Below are 21,310 nucleotides of genomic sequence, written 5' to 3'. Positions count from 1 at the left end.
CAATTGCTCTCAAGCAACCTCTCCCCAGGCTGAAGAATCCTGGGTTTCCTGGAGGGAGTTCTGCCCCAGCTTTTCCAGAAGATCTTCAGAAATGGAATTAGCCCCTTAAGAGAGCTATCATTTAAATGTGTTTGCCAACAAGAGGTCATCTTAAATAAACCTCAACGTACTTGCACTCTCATTCCATGTTTAGCCAAGCAATATAATAGATTTTCTTCAGCAAATAAACCAGAATTCAGCAAAAATAAAAGCAGCAAAATCAACCTTTCCTCTTTTTTTTTTTTTTGTTTGTTTTGTTTTAACATCATCCTCCACCAGGCAAAATACTAAATCTACATCAGTACTTCAGCAGTAAAAAACTATTCTCAAAACAACAATATCACAGCAGTAATGTCTTCTGCTTTGGAAATGTGTTACCTTGATGTTTATATAGCCACAGGAGACCATTCAACAATGGCAATGTGTTAATTCCATTGACATTATCGCTCAAATTCAGTCACAGGGGTTGGCGAATTCTTTTTTTACATGGCTCTTTCATCTATAAGAGAGTAAGGCAGGACATAATGGATGGTTAGTAACATATTGTTAAATGGTTACAAGACACAGGAAATTTCAACTGGGGAATGGAAAAACTGAAAAATCCAAGTAAGTCTTGATTAGAAAAAAAGACTTGGTTTTGCTGCACTGAATTATCCCAATTTCTCAGCAATCAGAGCTAAGTCTCTCCAAAAAACTAAGCATGTTCTACACTTACATGAGCAGACACTCGCTAGTCTTCTCCACAATTCTGCGTATGGAAACTTCTGTGTTATTCACCATGACAAAAACTCAGATGACTTTCTGTATTGCTCTTGTTTAACTCAACTATGGGAGCGGTTCCTAGTGGATATTAATATTTATTCACTCAAAATGAAAAAAAGCCACCATTTAAATTAAAATATGTTACAAGATAAAATTATAAACAATTTAAGATATATAAAAATGTCCTAGCATCACATTCAGTGGCCGTGTGGGATAAGGGGTTTTTTGGACAAATAGTTTACACTTTATGGAGATAGAAAATGGAAGCGAAATGTTTAATTGAAAAACTGACCAGCTAGTGGGAAAGCTCTGATGCACAATTCAGTTCTTTTGACCCTTGTGATTTAAACAATAAATCAATGGTGGTGTTATGAAATAGGTGCAGAAAGTGAATATTGACAAAGCCCAGACAGAGAACACCAAGAATGCGCCAGCTTCTAGTCCATCATATTCGGTAAATATCACTAGCTCTGCTGCCGCTCTTCTGAAAGCCACCAGGATTTCTTTGCTGGAACAATAGCAATCACTGAGGATGGGGCAGAAAAGCTGTTAAAGACAACAATATTCCTAACAAAACACCCTGTCCTGGGGATCACACCAAGACAGGTATCATTAAACAGAACTTTATTTTATGGCCTCCCTTCCTGGAACTTAGGTAGATAACACCAGTTGCCCTCCAAAGTTCATCTATATGCTATAGCCATTATAATTTCAGGGAGAATTAATTGGGGAATTTTGCCTTCCTTAGTACTGCTCTCAAATGAATGTAGCAGAATTTTAAAACTATAGTTTGTTCCTGTTTTCTGATTGATTTGTTATCAAAACCTCACATTACATTGTCATTTTATTTGCACACCCTACCATATATCCAAGCCTATTCTTCCCAGTCACTCAGGTGCCCACAAATTTCATTTGGGCTGAAATTTTTACTAGCAGAGGTACTTACACCTTTCTTTCGTCTTTTGCATGTTTTAGTGGTTAACCATGAACTTCTGAGTTTACAAGTACTACGCAAGTTAAGTCTATCTATTTTAAAGCATCCATTTTCTACGGAAATTTTGGTTGTAGAAATACCTTAGGTCACTAAAGAAATTGTATATCATGTAAGCCTATAGTGAAATATAAGCTGATGATGATGCCCTTTGCTATCTTCATTGAAATTGGCAGTAGTCATTTATATTTAAGTACCTTGTTGAATCAGGCTCATATTTTAGAAGAAACATTGTCCTCCTCCTCTCTCCCTCTTCTCCAGCAGATTCTCTGCACTTGGGAATAACATTTCCATATTTTCATGTTCTTCACTGCTACTTTTCTGTTTGTCTTCGTAGTACTAGTAACAGGACAGTTGCTGCACCGTGCTGTCTTTGTATCTGAGTTGTCATTACTGAAATATGACCATACACACAAACTGGGCATTATAATGGTAACATTAGTATTTCTGAATTTCACCAAAATTGCAAGTTCATCTTATTAAAAAAGCAAATGCATCAGGAGTGCGTACAAGCACATGCTATTTACTTTTTCTTACATTCTAACTCAATTATCAGTTGTCAAAAAGCGAGCTCATTAATTTAGACGGTAACATCTCCAGAGCAGTCATCTGAATTATGTGCAGTTGTTAAAAGACCTTGCGTCTGCCCCATAACAGCTGCCAATACACATGTCGGAGGAGCTCAGCCTGGGGAACTCCTGCTTCTGCTCCTGCAGAGGGAGGGAGGGCTGCAGCCCCAGACCAGCCACCAGCACCTGCCACCCAGCGCGACAGGGACCCATTTGTAGCAGAGGGGGAGGCACTGGGAGACAGAGAGGGATTAAAATGACTCAGAGGCTGCAGGCTTTCCAGCAATCCTGCATTGCTTTCTTGGTTTTCTTTTCTTACCTTGAGAAAACCCGCTATATTAACAACTTCCAAATAAAAGTATAGGCCTGGTAAAACTTGCCATTGTAGGAGAATCTTTGCTCAGTTCATTTGAAAGATTGATTTTAGAGACAATGAAAAGCATCACGGTGCATCCAAGGGTTTACCAGTAAATGCGCTGGGCTTGTTTGGCTTCTACAGAGAAGAGCCAAGCCTCTGTCTTCTCAGAGTTAAAACGTGAGCAGTCCAACAGCACTGCTTAGATGCCAATGGTGAGTTCTAACTGCACTGGCAGAATTTAAAGGCTTCTTTGTGCTGGCAAAGCAAGGGGATCCATGGACCCAGGTTATCAACAAGAAACTCCAGCACTTCTTTTTGCAGCAATACTTTACGATACGCAATCCCAAGCTGCTGTTATGTTTGTGAAAGCCAAACTGAAAAAACACCTTGTACCACTGCTGCTTGCTGTGAGACAACATGTCAAACTCCTTCTTTTGCGCCCAGGAAAGCCCATTTACTTATTAAGTATAGGAAGAATTTCCAGCAGTGCTGTCTATTGGGAACGTCATAGCAGCACTGTTATTTGTTTGAACTTGCATTGATTACTTGAGGGCATAGCGTTGCAAATTGATGTTGTAAGCTCAGTAACTTCCACTATGAATTTCTAAACCTTAATTTTTTTTTCTAACCCACTCTAACTTAATGGAAATCTAATATACAGTCTAGACATTCCTAAGTGACACGTTTCTGTATTCAAACTACTGCTTTCTGACATTCCTATAGCATGGTGGTTTTATATGTCGGCTCAATTAACAAGCTAAGCTATTCTTTGAGAATACATCTAATGCCATCTCTTAAGGGGAAAAGAAAATGATCATTGCAATCTTATAGAATGAGTTACATTTTATATATACTCACGCATTTAGAACAAAAAAAATGAGACTTCATACATATTAGTGTGTAACTTAAGGAAATTAAATCTCTGGTGTGACTTACATTACAAGGAACCAAAGAACATTTCTAAAGCATGAAGCTTTTCAGCTCATACAACATCCTTTACTAATTATTACTGAACAGAATGTGTTCAGTGCTATATTAGATAATAGTTCATGCAATGCATATTTGCAAATAAAACTCAGCTGCATATTACTTCTTGTGAACAGCCCTCCGTATCTGTCAAAAACCTCACAGAAGTAAAAAGAAAAGAATGTGAATATGTAGACAGGTTCTTAAGCTAACTGTAGGAATACATAACAGTTGAGTATTCACCCAGGAAGCACTATGTCTAAAGTGCCTTTGGCCTGCTACACGGCTTTTCCCTTGTAGTTAGAATAACATCACTCTAACCAAAATTAAATGAATACCATTCCAAAGTGGTTCTCATATGCTTATACCATATACGAACTTTGTTTATATTCCATTTATACTGGAATTCACTGTTGTTTGCAAGGTCTCTGAAAGAGAAGGGAGAGAAAAAAAATAGGCTGAGAAATAAAAATTGTGAGGGGGATATCAGTGTCTAATCTGAGAGCAAAAGCTACTTTTTACCATATATGTTGACTCGGTTTCAGATAGGCAGTTTCCTTCAATAAGACAATGTACTTAGAGAGACTTTGCGATGTGCTCCTCCCACTGGGATTATATAATGGAATGCTTTTGTACCAAGCTATAGACACAATCATTTAATCGCACAGATAAATCCTAAATGCAGGCAGAAGCGTGATTTTACTTCTCCCCTTGGTACAAGTGACTTTATTTTTCTGATTCTGTAGTCAATTTGTGGCCTCAACTCCATCTCACCATCCCATTTCATGTGCACTTCTGCACCATGCCTACAGAACTTGATCTTACCTCCTGGCTACTTTAGATAACACAGACTGTTATACAAGATTTTTTCCAAGCTTGAAAGTTACATATTTCTTCCATCATTTTCATACACATTTTTGTCCCTAATTAGAATTTTACTTTAATAAAACTATCTCAAAACACTACAGATCCATGAGTTGCATGTTTATCACCTACTCTTGGGCTCAGTTGGATGGGTACAAACCCCACATCACTGCAATGAACTAGGACTGAACTAATCAGGATTTACACTGACAAAGCCGAAAGCATTAGAGTCCTTTTACACAAGATTAACTGTCAAAACATACTTTGTCTCCCCCATTATAACATGATGCACATTAAGAAAATGGAAAACACCCAGTAGGCTTTTTATAGAGGAATTAAAAAAAAAAAAGGAAACGCATAGTTATGGGGCAAATAGATTTTGTGTGAAAAGCAAGTATATAGTGGAACTCTTTTCCTGCTAAGTTGCAATATTAATGCTAACAAAGTGAGCTCTTTTCTTTTTTTTTCTGTTATGGGACAGAATCCTGTAAACAGACTACGAGGATTCTCATTCCGTCTGCTTTGAATCAGACTATCTATTACGAAGAGGACATATGGTACAGTAGCAGAAGGCTCTTCTGAGGCTCATGAGGTCAAAAACAGCAACGAAATTTAGTCTTTCAGAAGTTTAAAGATAGATCCTGGTCATCCATTTTAGGATTTGGTGTGGGGTGAGGGTTGGTTTTTCCCCCCCTTTTTTTTTTTTTTACCCCTTTTTTCTTTTTTTCTTCTTCTTCTCTGTCCTAGGGCCCCCTCTAGTGCTACCAGAGCAGACAGTGTAGCTCCCAGATGACACAGGATGAACTTTGGACACACAGCTATATAGAGATGGACTCACAGCCCTGAGATTGCTCTCCAGCCAGACCTGCCACATGCCTTGTTCTTATTCATACATATCATTGTATTAAGAATAAGTCCATCCATAGGATAGAAAAATATTTTTGAGATAATATACAGAAAGGCCCCTTGACATCCATAGCTACTGTGCTGTTGCATCTGAGCCTGCACCGGAGTCTCTGAAGCATTGAAAGACGTGGCCTGAAGTCCTAAAGCTCATGTGCTTTATATAGATGGCTTGTGGTACCGAGTGGGGGAATCAAACAAACATGCATGTACCATATATAGTCTCTAAAGCCCCAAGTGTTTTGTAAGGGTCAGCTGTGGCCAAAAGAAATCCACAGGCAGCAGGATACCCACATTACGTGAACAATGCTGCACAGAAGTTGGTGAGCTCTAAGACAGCTTTAAAGACTGTGGAACGGGGGTTCTGGACTTGGCTAACAAGCACTTGCTGATGGGTTGTCATCCTCATACACGCATTAGATAAGCAGCAGCAGGAACAAGGAGAGATGTGTCTTTAAATCTCTGGTGAGATTTGCATGGAGTCTCCAAGTGTTAATGTGAAAGAGCCATTCAGGCAAAGATAAGTCATCCTCCAGAAGCCAACAACCCTCAGATGTTGGTCTGTTACCTTTCACAATGCTACCTGTTACACTGTGCCCTGCAACAACAGCTGAGTCCCCCACAGGGAAGTTCTCACAAACGCATAACTTGGGCTCGGACGGCCTGTGGTACAGTACCCCAAGGTTACTCCCAAAATCCTGATATACGCTTCAAAGCTTAGCATCAGTGGATTCCTAGTCATCAAGTAGAAGAAAGGGAAGGATGGCAATTAGCACTCAACACCTACACTGAAGTTCTTACCATCATCTTCAACTGCAAAAACAAAGCTTCTTCATCCCAGCCTTATGTGACTAAGAGATCACAAGGTTTATGCTTGCTGCTTTTTCTTCTGAGCATCCCAATTCATCTACCCTACCACCCTTTTCCTTAAAGAATATGACAAGCACCTGCAGGAACAGAAATGAGCTTTGCGCAGCGTGTAACAGTGTACACACAAGCTATGTACATTGCATGTACGCAACGGACTTTTCAGCTTCCTTGAAATATCAACACCACTGCCAAAACGAGAGCGTTGTTAACAATGGTGTGATCCCACCCTGGATGCTACGACTTAGTCTGTTCTCACCTGGGCCCTCCGTTTCCATTCAGTCCATTCTGTCTCCTAATCAGCTTCGGCTGCCAAGCTTCCTCATCTTTTCCTGGTCCCTTTCTCCCTGACCATATGGTGTTTATTTTGGCTGCAAAAGACATTAATTTCATTATTCATGAAGAAATCTCATTCTAATAAAAAAACCACCCAAAACAAGAGACAACAACTGACAAACCCTAGTACACAATAGAATTAGGAAAGATACTCAGTATCTTCCTTGATTTGGTATTTCGGTTGTGGAATGGAACATTATTAGCTTTTTCTGAGACAGTGGGCAGAAGCCATTAACAACAGCTGTGCCCAACAAAATTAATTCTTAGTAAAACACTAGTCCTTGCCTCAGAGAGATAAATTCTCGATGGTCTTAACTATACGTGGATTATATAATCCTTGTGCCAGGTAACGAAATTGCATTAAACACAGGCAAATCCCAGTACTACACACCTTAACAATGGTGATCAGTGAAAGGTACCTTATCACGTGTAAAAACAATACCCAGGAACAGCACAGAAAGTGTATCAACTATCCACAAATTACTCACAATACCCAGTTCAAAATAATTTGTTTCCACTTGCTTTGGAACAAAAACGTTTTTGCTGTTTGCCTGGAAGTCTTAACAGTTCTGGCTTTCCGACAGCGAAAAAGGACTGACTTTTTAATCTACTACTGGCAGGAAAAAAAAAAAGAAAGAAGTAAAAGCCTCCCCTCCACCCCCACTCGGTCACACATCTTACCTTTAAGTTTCCTTTAGGCACCAGACATTCATGTCCCTATAGCTTCACAGGGAAAAACCAAACCAAAAAAATACAAAAGCAATATACTTCAGTAGCTGCCATTTATTTGTCTGGCACATTAGAAAGGTACCAGGGAACACTTGAGATTTCAGAAGAAAAAGTCACCCAGTAAATCCTGAAGATAGATGTTGTGTTTACATTTGATCTGCAACTCTGAAAGGGGGGAGTTGGAAAGTTGGACCTTGCCTATAGTTGGATTTCAAACTATTACAACTAGGATTAGACTGAAATCAAAGAAATTACTTCAATTAAACTAATAGCTAACTGCAGTTTTACCATAATGTTTTTTCTTGAAAATTCCACAAAATTATATTGCGAGGCTTCAGAAGATGCTGTATTAAATAAATATTTCTGCTTGTAAGGATTTGAAATTCTTGCGCCAAGTACCTTTGGGTATGGCGATTCAGACAAACGTATGTAAATGCATCCAGTGGTCTTGGTACCTGCACTCCAGAATATGGTTCCTTGAACTGAAGAACTACATAAACTGTACTTACAGAGAGACGATTTCACACACACAGAAGAAGAACAACCCCTTTGGTGTAAAATCAGCAGTAATACCCATTGCAGAAGATGGCCCGTAGCTGAGCAACACGCAATTCATTAGCAGAAGGGCAGCAGTTGAAGGAGGTGGCCTGTGTAGCTCCTTCTCAGTAACTTCTTGAGCTTGAGAAAAAGTCCCTGAGCTACCCAACAGCACAGTGTAAATAAAAGATCATAGATTAAAAGACAAATAAAAAGGAAAAACAGGTAAGACCTTTTAATATAGGATAATACAAGTTGCATATTTATGTAGTCTGAAGATTAAAATGAGTTTAGAGCAGATCAGAAAAGTTCAGCTCTCTTTGCTGACAGGAACAGATACACTTACTATTCTAGCTTTCCTTAACCAGCAAAAAATTAAATCCTTCTTAAAAAGAAGGACTAGAAGTCAAAAGAAAGCTCAAGATCAGACATTTTAGCAAGCTTTGGGGGGCGGGAGCAGGAGGCAAATGCCTAAGGCCAAGGAATCCTGAAGAATAATAAAGGGAAACAACGTTTTTCAGTGACCAAAGTTAATTAAGAAAAATCAAATGCTCTGTCTTCATACATCAAACCCATGCTAGATGTGCAGACCTAAAAATTTAAATACAATCTTAAGGTCAGCCATACCTTTAATAATATACATTAGCCAAAAAGATTATGCGTCTACTCTATTTGGGTGAAAAAGCTGTATTTAGAAGTATATCCTCTGAGTCGTGCTCCATTTCTCATAAGAAGCTGATTTCTCTTTTCCTGTGCCATCTTCTAAAAAAATAAAGATCATGCCTGATTATCTAAAGCTACCTTAGCTTACTGCCAGTCAGTGACTATATGGTATGCTATACACTGTATTTATAACAACTTACACCAAATTAAAGAGCAAACACTGAAAACATATTACTATTGAAAATACCCATTTGCTTTTACCATTCAATTACCTGATCTTTTCCATATCAGGTGCATCCAGCTCACCTATCACTGGTAGTAAGTGAACAATTTACACAAACAGTTGCTAATACAGCCAGCAGACATGCTCACTTGCTTACAAATTACATTTTGTTCAAATAATGCAGAATATGAGAATAAACTTTCAAATACAGGGTTTGATGCTGCTTCTTTTTATCCAGGGTCTGTTCACTATTCTTAGAGTGAATGAATGCGATCACTGTAATAGTGGATTAAACGCTAATTTGTACAGCCAAATATTCTAGGTGATCCCATTCACTATGTGTTGTCCACCCCTTATGCTGCTCATCAGCATTCAAAGATATTCAGATAGGTGAAAAACAATTCAGATCACATCTCAATGGGGAAGCGAACCCGCTGCGGGCAATCTTGGCAACGCTGGCTGACCCGGTCTCTGGGTCGCACAAGACCAAACCCATCTGAAGAGCTCTGGCAGTCAGCAGAAAAGGAAGAGGCTTCCCCCCATCCCCTTCCTCTGCTACCTTCTTATCCAAGAAAGAAAAGGAAGGGAGGAGGAGTACTTTTTCCAGAACCACGGCACCTTGCCCCCTCAGATGAACAGAGACAACAATACATTTCAACTTTATTAGAAAAAACCAAAAGTTTATACAAAGCTCTGCATTTTACAGAAAACGACCTCCCCCAAACACAAAGAAATCTGACATTGCAAGCTGTACGCATTTTCTTTTTTCATATACATACATATATATATGTACACACACATATATATGTCTGTGGGCGCACGTGTGTATATATAGTGTGATGTGGTTTTTTTGCATGGTTTGCATTCATTATTTTACAAAGTTAACATTTAGTAGAAAAAAAAAGGATCTTTGTTACCATTATTTTCTCATATAAATAACTGTGAGCAGTCCCTCTGCAGATAGATAAAAAACACCTTTTCGTGTCATTCTGTAAAAAACAGACATTGCTGAAATGGTATTGAAACCTTTCAAGTTTTTTCAATACCACCATAAAAATATCATCTAGCCCCCAATTCAAAATGCTTGTCCAAGGCATTAGAAGAGAAAGGACTGTAAGACAATTCTGGAAAGATTAGTTCTTTAAGCCAACATTCAGGTAGATAATTTCTGCTGGACCTCATACATTGGTGTGAAATGAGCACAAACAGGAGGCCAACCTCTCTGTCTCTCTGGAAAAGCTGGTTCTTTGCCTGTTGTCACTGAGTCAAATTCCAACAAAGCGCCCAACAGCGCTAAGGAGCTGACATGCTCTCAGCTCACCCTTCTCGCGCTGCAAAAAAGCCATAGACTTTCTAGATGCAATTAAAACCTCTACCAGCTCAGCAATTTTTTCCTACTCCATTCACCTTAAAAGAAGCTGCTGGACTAATCATGGCATGGCTAGACAGACATTAGGTTGTTGAATTATTGGGAGGAAAACTTAACTAGTGGGGAAAATGCAAAACGACAACTAAAAGAAAGAAAATGCTATAGAAAAGAGATACTGGAGTGACTCCCAAGGCTCTGGTTTGAAGAAGCAGGAACAGCAGAGAGATGTGAATCGCAGCTCAAAACATCCTTGCATCTACTGAAGTCAAAGGTGATAGCGTGGTCCAAATTAATTAACTGCCTGATAAACAATCATTCTTTCCGTCAAGCACCATGATGGGGAGAATGGCAAAGATTTTGAAGGCAATACAAGTGGTAGTGATGATAACAAAGGTAATGAAAGTGAAGAACACAATGATGCCGATTAAATGGAGAGTAATGCCAACGAAGATGTTTCGACTGCCAGAGATGCTGGCAACAAGAAGAATGGTTATATGGTTGGTGTTGATGATGGCCAGAATTCATTCATATGTCCATGTAGTCATCATCTTCATCAGTATCACTTTCCAGTGAGGACTCCTGGCTTGAGGTCTCTAAGATTTCCAAAGCTGGCTGACAAAGGCTCTCCTTCTTTACATTCGCTGCAGACTGAGCAGACAAAATAGCAGACTGATCCCAAAAAGAGAGAGAGAGAATATATTGCTAAATAGTCAGGATAAACCCATGATCACAGGGATAAAAGCCACCTGGTTGCTATTCCTTCACATTCAATAGCTCTCTTACTTCTATAAAAGATACGGCATCCTAATGTGAAACAGCGTAATATTTACCAGTAGGCTTCCCCACCGTTAATATTCTGGTAGCTTACACTAACCTAAGAATTGCAATGGCTCCAGTAGCTTCCTTGCCCATTTTTGTAATTCTTTCTTAGTCCCTCAGAAAAGGGTTAAAGACTAGGACAGCTATGATTTCACCCATGGCCAATACTTCATCAGTCCTATAGAACTGGCTTCTGCTGATAATAGCTAGCATCTTCTTCCACTACTTATTCTATCTCTGGTTATGAGCTGGGGACAGGAACTGTTGCTCCTTTCATACAAATATTTTATTGACGGGAGAGTTAAGATTAAAACAAAAATCTAAAAAATTACTGTTTCCTTTTTATTACCTTTAATTTTTGCTTGGTCTCTTCTGAAATGCTGCCCTTTGGAGAAAGGAGGGTGGGAGTGGGTGGAGTGACAGTGATCTCAGGTGGAAATTTGGTGACAGATGAAGGTATGAAAAGCTTTGGCATGTTGGGCAGAATGCGAGTTTTTACTCGGTTGCCATCTGTCTTGTTCTGCTGACTTCCCAAAGTCTGTGAACTGGAGCTGAGTTCAGGCTTGGAACTGGAGGCTAAACAGAAAATAATAAGAAAAAACACGTTAGGAAGCTATCTAGGATTTCAGATGTCAAAGAAGAGGGAATAGTTCATTGTTAGACATATGGCTGGCTCAAAAGGCCTTTCTTCAAGTGTTGCTTTAACTAAGGCTCAGAAACAGAAGAAGAAAGTGCCTCAAGATTCTTTAATGACAACTGGAAATCAGTAGTAATTTAAAGAAAACCCTACTGGACAGCAGAAACTCAATCTGACCAAGCACAACAAGCGGTAGTGTAGCGCTGACCCATCTACATTTAGTTAGAAGTCTATTACAATCACCATTTCCCCACTTTTTGTTTCAGATGCAATCATCTTATCTTTGCATTCTCTAGCTGCCTCTCCATCCTGTAATGCAACAAATAAACCTACTTAGCTTTACTTATGAGTCTTAATTTCTTCCACTATAGCATTGCCTGTTTAATTATTGAGATAGCAACTCCTCAACAATTCAAGAAAAATACATGGTAACACCCGTCAAAATTTCCTCATTACATTCTTCAAATCCTGCCATAAAAACCTCCTTGGTGTGCTTGTGCTACTATCTCCCACACTAGTTCTCATCGTTTCCACATACTTCCCGAGTGTCCCAGCTTGTGGTCTTTACAGTGCAAACTTGCTCAGACTGGGCTCATCTCATGAAGTAAAGCGGGATCCAGCCCTTCCCTAGGCACTATCACATTACAAAATACACAACAATACCCAGTAGAAGACAATGCTTTCACATTAAAAACTGAGAATTCCTTAAAAGTTTTCTTGATTCCTTACTAACAATGCTGCTTCATATGGAGTCAAAAATAGTTTTAAAAAAAGTTAGACTCTCGTATTTTGATTTATGTATCTCAGACTGATAATAAGGACAGGTGTTTATATATGTTTTTCAGTTTCAGTCTTGTCAAATCCATCTCTTGCAAATTTCCGGAACTGACATGGCCACTTAAGCACAGCAAAATAAAACACCAGCTTCCTGATGCTATCCTGAAAAACAACCAGCAGTAGAACTAACTACTAAGGGATGTACAATTGAATTGTGTGTTCTCAACTGTACACAAGAATGCAAGAACTGCCACAACAGATGAGGCTCGGCTTTCCATCAAGATCAGTGACCCATCTCCATGGGCAGCCAATCATTTCGGCATAGAGTACCAGAAATGTTGCAGTAATCAGACACAGGATAATCTGCCTCTCTCAAATAAGAAAAAACGAGATAGCCCAAATGTGAATACCTAGATTATGCCCACCTGAAATACCAAGTTTTACATTTTTTCAATTAAAACACTAACTCCTACTTCTCTTGGGAAGGGGGCAGCGGAGGGACAGAAAGCTTTAACTGCTGTAATGCTGTTTTTTATGTTTACACAGACTGAGTCAGCTTTTGTGAAAAATTGTTTCCTTCTGCTAAATATTCCAAGAGTGTAATCCAAAGTGTTGTCACATTGCCCCGTATAAGATTTCAATTAAAAGAAAAATTCTACTTTAAAGGATGCACAAACTATATAGCATGATAGTCTGGTGCTGGGAGGTTTTTATTTGGCTTTGCTGCCGTGGTATTTAGCATATGTGAGTCATGCACCAAAGAGAATAACCATTAAGGGACGACAAGGCAGTTTCCCAGGAAGCTGGGACATTGCCAGGAATGCCCCTAAACTCTGGAATACTTGACTGGAAGGCAGGCAGAGAAACTGAGGAATATGAATCACAACTATCCAATCAATCAGTCCCTACAGAGTGATCCACAGCTAACCACCCATTCCCAGAATTCTTTGAAGCACAGAAAGCTCCTACCTTGGGTACAAACATGTCCCGAATTTGTGCTGGTCACCGACTCCACTTGCCAGCAAACAGGCTCTGGCGATGGTGCAACAGTAGCCATTTTCATCTGCTGACAAAGCCGTGACTCCTGTTGCTGAAATCCAAGCCCCTCCAAAGGCACTTCAAGCTCTTCTTCCTCTTTAGTAATGAAATATAATTAACAGATTAAGAGACATCCTGATCTCTCTCCTAAGCCTCAATCCTTTTGCAGCCTAACCAACTGGCAGATTTTTTTTTTTAACCCTTGCTCTATTTGTAAACCGTAACATGACTGAGTGAAATTAAATATTGGCAAGTTAAAATGGCAATACCAGCTTTTTCATAGCTGGTGCCACCAATTCCGACTCTTAAAAAAAATAAATGTCATTTAAAAAGCATAAGAAAAATTCTTTTATATGACATTTTGTTATCTCTGCACATCTGCAAGAAAAACACATGCAAGTGACCATCCTCCTTTGGAGGAGCAAGGGCTGAAACACCTGCCACACACGCAGAGCAAAATCCATCACTTTAATGATGAGCCAGCTGTGATCAATAGGTCCTTCTCTAATCTGCAACCACAGGTACATGCTATGCTGAAGTGCAGCTTACTGGTAAGTAAGATTAATTACTGTGAACATCCAGTAGCAGGACAAAATCTGATATTTCCACTGTATCTCTATAAATACATTAGTGTAAAATTTCCATCTTCTGCTATTTGAGAACTTGGGATGTTTATAACTCAGAATCCCTGTAAGTGTGTGTACAATCTCTTTATTATGTAACCAACTGTATCTGCTTTTAAATTAATGCAGTGTTAAACTGGTTTTCTTACACACTGAGCTGCATATTGTACATAACAGGAGTCATTTTCACTGAACTACTGAGAGTTACTGCTGCCCTTTCTGGGAAGGGCAGACCGAAGCAGCTGAAAGGCTTTCAAGGCTATGGAGACACAAACAAGCTCTCATTCTCTGATAAAAATGAACATATCCTTCAAAAACAAAGGGCTGTCTCATCTAATTTGAATCACCTTATATTTACCCAGGCTAAGGCATGCACAGGCAGCTATCACAGGCCAGCAGATGCAATGTATATTCTTGCTTGTCTAACTTGCTCTAAAAATTAATTTAGGATTTTGACAGTATGATGTCTTAAAAAAGGAATATATATTTCAACTTTTCCTTATTGGAAATATACTCCCACCCCCTCAAGTGTTGAAAACACTTCTCCATCTTCACCAATGTAGATAAGAACTTGGAATTTACCATGGTAATATTCTACAGTATGAGAGTTCCCCTTGCAGAAAATGCTTAAGACAACATTAGAGCTTAACAGCTTGGTAAAAGTCAGATCAATGCAGTTTGAAAGATGCAAATTTTTAAATTAATTAGATTTTTTCTAGGGTTCTTGAATAATTTGTACAAAAAAAGGCTTACCAAAGCAGGCTGTAAATTCTTTCATCCACTAATTTTCATTGGTAAAGAAAAGAACCCATCATCTAAACTTGTAGCTGACAGCCAATATACGCCTTAGGATAAATGAGTTTGCTTCTATAGAATTCTCCAATAGTTCCCAAAAAGGAAAGGTCACACACTACAGCACAAATCACAAGCAGCTTCTGTTCTGTGATGTTCCACTCACTATCAAGCACAAAATGGAAAGGTCTAATGCAGAAGAACGTGGTTCTCATTCTCAGCACTCTCTTCCACATTTCTCTATGGATACTTCAAAATACGGCATTGGAAGTAGGAAAATAATAGCTGCATCTATACACATATTAATAGACCAAATCAGCTTAAAAACAACACAGAAGGAAGTACTTCACTACAGGAATCTTGACTAGGAAAATCATAATTCATTGTTTCCCATTGTTTAAGAAGCAGAGGAGAGCTGAAGGATCATTTTCTGTATTTGCCTGCCCTTTATACCAGATACACGTACGATTTAACCACGTGCTGACAAAGTACAAGAGACCTTACGAAGAAGGATCAGCCCTAACGTGGCCTGAAGCCAATACACGCATATCCCATTACACTGCTAGCGTCTGACGATAAGCTGTAGTCTAAACCCAGAAGACTCCCACATTGAAATGGCTACAAGACACTTGATCAAAAGACAAAATGAAACATTACTTCAAGATTTGAAGAAAAGCAAGCTGAAAATTATGATTTCCGAAGACTACCCTACAAGACAGCTAAGAAGTCAACTCCTTTTTAATTTACTCCAGCACTTCAAACTCACAGTCTTAAGTATGTAGGGTAAGTACTAACAGAATCTTTCTTATACACTTATTAACCAAGAATACAAAACCAGCAATTAATTTAGCAGATACAACACTATATACAAATAAACTGCAAATCCTACAGCCTCAACTATACTGCTAACTGAGAGCAGCTCGTATGTACTCAACTGCTAAATTACATTAGGGACTTATTAGTTCACCATTCAGAATAAGAGCTCAGATTTGCATTATCATTTAATGACAAAACTCTACCTCTTATGCTGATTAGAATCTTTGTTTAATTATAAGATATATCATTGTTTAAGCTGATTTGCTGTGCTTTATTTTAACTAAATTACGCCCCACTGACAAAAGCTCTTCTGAGCTTTCTTTTTGCTACAAGACTGCTATCGGTCTATGTTCTTTTATGAGCAATCATCATACTCATAAGCATCTCCATCTTACATATCGTATTTGTTTTTGTTAGTTTTGTAGATCCAGTTTTATAGCGTAGTAAAATTAGATTTAATTTGAATAAAATTATGTGACAGCCCTTTTTCACGTTGAAGTGAATAGAAATGAAAGGGCAGGAGCCTGGCACACTAAGTGTGTATTTCTATCACTGCACTTCTGGAAACGCTACTTGTTAATATTCTATTAGGCTGCATCTTTCAGTACATGAGAAATCAAGAACCACCGTCTGTTAATCAATCCCTTGCTGTCAAAGGTGCTAAATACACAGTGACCGAATTCTATCCCCTGACTGGAGCATACACTTTATTATTTTAGGACCATGCAATTTTTTTTTTTTTTTTTGTAGTATTCATCACAGTGGCATTATTTCTAAGTTAAAAATAAAGTTAATGAACAAAAACATTTTTTTAAATTCTTGTAAATAACAAGAATTGGTTGTTTCAGGTGTATATATCATAACTTATACTACTTATACTTTAATATAGTGCACTGATATTTATTATATCTTTTTTTATTACAGATAAAAAGGGGCAAAAGAGAGAAGGACAATCAAGAAGAAACACACAGTTGGATCTCCTATTATTTGTCTAAAACAGATTTCTGAAGAGAGTATCTTGATATTTGTCTTGTGTCTGTTATAAACCTGAACATAATGTCCTAGTTTTTCTAATAAAAACTTTCCCCAGGGAGGTAAAGACTCCACTAACTCATGAGCCACAATATTCTGCACAAGTGCAAGAGCACAAGAATATAAGTACAGCACATTCTGAAGGTGTTCAGAAGCTCAGGTTTAATATCAGTTAAAAAATCTTTTGGTAATACCTAGTACTTGTACTGTTCTGGCAGGTTTTCAAACATTAGCTCTACAAACCCAGTTTAAAATAAAAGCAGTTTCTGAAAACGTAATATGCAATAGCCACTTGTCTCCAGGCTGAAGATGGGACAGGTATTGTACTCTGGAGATCCATTTAGCACTCTCACCTTACAACACAACACACAAAAATTAAGCACGTAGAAACAACCCACAGATTTGCAATGCATATTATTATTTATATTGAAAAGTTCATCTCCAATTGAGCTGAATTACAAGTATTTTTTTTAGCCTTCCCTTTCCCAACAACTGTCTAAATACATATAAAATAGTATACACATAGAAAGAGGGACATCATACCTTTCAACATCTCCCTGCTTTAGTGAGGAAGAAACAAGCTGAAAACAATTCAATGCAACAACCTACTCCAGCTTTCCTCTCCAACCTCTTTCCACTTGTTGCCAGGGTAACCAGTGTTTGCAGATGCCTATAGCGGGCGCCTGGGTTCATGACTTCATCACAGTTAATATTCTCTCTCTCGGTCTCACTTTATACAGAGAATACACTATATACATATATCCACACACTATAAACATATAGATTATACAAATCCTGAAACCATTTTTATACTTGAGACAATTTACTTTGCTATTCTGATGTGTATAAAATGAAAAATAACACCATAAAAAATATTCACTTGGCAATTTGCAGATGTGGAGAAAGTTTAAAAGCAGTAGTACTGTAACCAGTAAACAGCTGCTCTGGTCTCTGCACTGCACTGTACACTTAATCATTTGATTTTGTCATGCTGTCAAGTATAAGAGACATTAACATTACAGTGTTATAAAACATTTTATGTGGAATTTCAAAAAAAATCCTGTAAGTCATGCACTAAACCTATTACATGACAACTGAAAGATAAGCCCAGAAAATGTGACTAGCAACTGGAAAAAAATGTTTCCCTGTTTCTGAGGGAAGCAGTTTCAAGTATTATAGCACAGATGTTACAGGATACAAGCAACTTACAGTGCATACACAAAACATCATTTCACTATAGGAAAAAGGAAGGAGCTGAGCTTTGAACTCCAGGACCGAATACTAACATGGTTTCAAAAGCAAATGGTTGGAGAAATGAACAGACAACAGCTTCGAGTGCTTAAATAAAGCACTTGCACCACTTGCCTTCATCCCTCTGCAAAACACCTTCCCTAGCACTTCTGTGTGTCAAGATAAACACCTGCAAATACCTTACTACGATTTAGCAAATCTGTACTACCCCACCTTCCAACCACTTCAAAAGAGTAAGGATTGAATTCTGTGTGCCTACAGACGCTAGGAAATACTTATTTTACTAGTCCCAGTAACGACCGGTTTACTTTGTATTTTAATGTCCACCCATTGCACGTACAATTATTCACAGAACTGACTATTACTCATTTACAAGGTTTATATTTTTTTTCCCTGGTGAATGAAATGGGTCTGATCCCTGGCTCCCTGACACAGTGGAGTAAATATCCTACCACATTTCCAAAGAATAGTGCTAATGTGAAAACAATTTTCTGTATTCCATCTGCCTCGCTCTCCAATGTGCTGGGAATTAATACAGCTTTTTTCCCCATACAGCAGTTGCAAAGGCCATGGAAAGCTTGAATTTGAAGGAGCTCAGAGTTTCCTCGTACACTGGACTACTAAGTCAATGGAAAGACTGCACTGGAACACAGGTTGGTTCAGCTGAACGCAGTTTGATTTAGGATGCTGACCTACAGAAATAATGGGGGCATCAGCCCTCAAACTGTATCTGCCAGGAGGTCCTACACCACAGCAGGCAGTGAGACTACTTAGTTCATCACAGGACACAGCAGGTATACTCGGTATATGCATTTTCTTTCTCTAAATTAATTTCCAAATATCCTGACATGAAATATATTTCTAAAAAACCACTACCAAGTCATAGCTGTAGAAATAAGTATTTGACTTGAAATGCCAAATTCAGGAAATTACATTCAAAGCTGACACACAAAGCCATGTGTTAAAAATTATGCGTCAGAGTAATTTTGGAGGTGAAAAGCTGCAGAACACAAGTTCTATTGCCCCCTGAAATGAAAGATATTCAAGCAGTCTGGTGAACAGAAGTTAGCACTGTAATAGCATGGCATGTGCCTATATTTATCGCTAGGGTCCTGAACACAGAGTCTACTGTACAATTATATGAGAAATACCCAAAAATGCTTCCTAAGGCCAAGGTCAGCTATCACAGAACAACATCAACGCAATTAAAAAATTTAAACCAGGTGGCTGCTCTGAAAGTGCCGTCTGGAAATAGTCCCTGGCCCATACTAAGTCCCAAGCTACCAGGTCCCTACCACAGCCACACTGGGGCCAGCCTAACAGCAGAGACAGTGGAGTTCCCCTGTCCAAAAACACTTCCTGACACTTCCAAGTTTCCCAGAGGTGCAGAAAGGTGGTCTGCATGTTGGTAAAGAAAAGCCCTATAAAGTTCAATGAAGTTCAATACTAACTTTCTCTCTTGTTTTTCAAAACAAAACAAAGCTTCAATTTAAAAAAAAAGATGGGCCTAGATCAAAAAGACAACAGTTTGATATTCAACTACATGAACTTTCAAATGGCATTATAAAAATACAGCTAATTGATATTCGTGTTTTAGTATCTGACGCAGCAAGCACATATCGTTTGGAGTACATCGCACAGGAGCACCTGGGGATAGTAACAGTCACCTATTTACAGTCTGCTGCTTCTGAATCTTATGTACTAGTTATCTGATGAAAGTCATAAGACCTTTTCTTCTCTGGCAGTATTTTATCCTTCTTTGGCCTGACAGCCAGCTAAGCACAATGCAAATTAGGAAAAGCAGCTGTCAGAAAAATCTCTTAAAAGAATGTAATGACACCCCGCGATTTTCTAAGAACTTTGTAAGTAACGTAATGCCTGTGCAGGAGGCTTACAACTAGATCTCTCTTCAGTCTTCATTTGTGCAGGAATATATGTAAATTTTATGCTGCTGGCAGTAATCTAAAACTAGTGAAACTAAAACATATTGTAATAATATAGCATCATTACCATGTTCTTTTACAAGAGATCTCCAGAAGACGTGTTCCATTAGCGTAAGATATCCAGAGGGCAGTGAGTTCCCGGGATTTTCACGGGGATCTAAGGGTGCACAGGGCTGGAGAGCCTCTTGGACCACAAACCCGTCCAGACTGCACTGAATTCCTGGCTACGTACCATCACCTTACAGGCCACAGCTGGGAAGCTGCCACTCCTGTCCTAGTCTTACTGATCTAGCATGGGTACATAAAAACAATGACAGTTTTAATTTCAAAGGATTTTCTACACAGCATTGGATTGAAAAATTGAAACTTAAGAAATTTGAAGGGTAAAGATCAGAAATAGATATCAAGTGTACTGAGAAACCCTTCTGGAATGAATTTGTTGTGATAGGAATGCAAATCAGCGTACTTCCAAAGGGAAGAGGAAAAGACAGGACTGACTGGTACTGTCTGAGCACTAGGCAAAAAGGAATTAAGAAGTCATTCACAAACAGGAACCCCCCTGCTGACATTCAGCAGTGTTTTCAGAGTGCACTCACCGTGAAAAACAAAAAGCTTCATGAAAAGCAAGGATCAGACAAGGGGCAGTGAGAATACCAATGCCAAGGAGGCTGAAGCAGCAAGAGATCAGGGAGCTGCAATGCAGAGCTAGCTGAAGGCAGCCCAGTTGATCTCTATTAGTGACTCTACAGTCACTGATGGGTGGATAGGAGCTTCTACCCCTAGATGGTACAACAGGCATGGGGTTACAAGTATTTAAAGAGTTTCTAAAGCCTTGGAGGAATTCGGCCTTGGGAACTGAGGAAGACAGCTGCTGAAAAACAGGATAAGTCAACATGGGAAATGAAGGATAAAGTAATGAAAGTTCCATACAAGTGACACAAGAAAACAGAGTAGAACACCACAGTTATCCGGGATATGGAGAAGGCTGAGGTACTCAGTGACTTTTTTGCCTCAGTCTTTACCAGCAAGGGCTCTAGCCACACCACCCAAATCACAGAAGGCAAAGGCAGGGACTGGGAGAACAACAACCACCCACTGTAGGAGAAGATCAGGTTTGAGACCATCTGAGGAACCTGAAGATGCACAAATCCATGGAACCTGATGAGATGCATCCACGGGTTCTGAGGGAACTGGCAGACAAAGTGGCCAAACCACTATCTACCACATTTGAGAAGTTGTGGCTGTCCATTGAAGTTCCCGCTGACTGGAAAAGGAGAAACATAACCCCCATTTTTAAAAAGGGAAAAAAGGAAGACCCAGGGAACTACAGGCCAGTCTCACCTCTGTGCCCAGCAAGATCATGGAGTAAATCCTCCTGGAAACTATGCTAGGGCACATGGAAAATA

At 39.0% G+C, this 21,310-nt stretch overlaps 1 protein-coding gene across 7 annotated transcripts in view; it reads right to left on the bottom strand.

The window, feature by feature from the left end:
- Positions 1-877: 877 nt before the first annotated feature.
- Positions 878-21,310, bottom strand: part of CABIN1 (calcineurin binding protein 1) — a 129,949-nt gene continuing 109,516 nt past the window's right edge. For 5 of the 7 annotated variants that reach the window (XM_054219133.1, XM_054219136.1, XM_054219135.1 and 2 more), the window contains 3 exons: positions 13,379-13,543; positions 11,345-11,571; positions 4,094-10,845 (listed from right to left, as the gene is read on the bottom strand). In XM_054219133.1, the coding sequence (XP_054075108.1) occupies positions 10,702-10,845; positions 11,345-11,571; positions 13,379-13,543 (536 nt within the window). In that variant the 3' untranslated portion in view covers positions 4,094-10,701. Of the gene's footprint in view, positions 2,186-4,092; positions 10,846-11,344; positions 11,572-13,378; positions 13,544-21,310 lie in introns of those variants that run through there. The other 2 variants (XR_008469086.1, XM_054219137.1) reach the window with 2 other exon arrangements.

This window comes from Rissa tridactyla, chromosome 13 (genome assembly GCF_028500815.1).
Source record: "Rissa tridactyla isolate bRisTri1 chromosome 13, bRisTri1.patW.cur.20221130, whole genome shotgun sequence".
Lineage (NCBI taxonomy): Eukaryota > Metazoa > Chordata > Aves > Charadriiformes > Laridae > Rissa > Rissa tridactyla.
The sequence above is the reverse complement of the archived record's forward strand: the minus strand, read 5'-3'. Positions and strand labels throughout refer to the sequence as shown.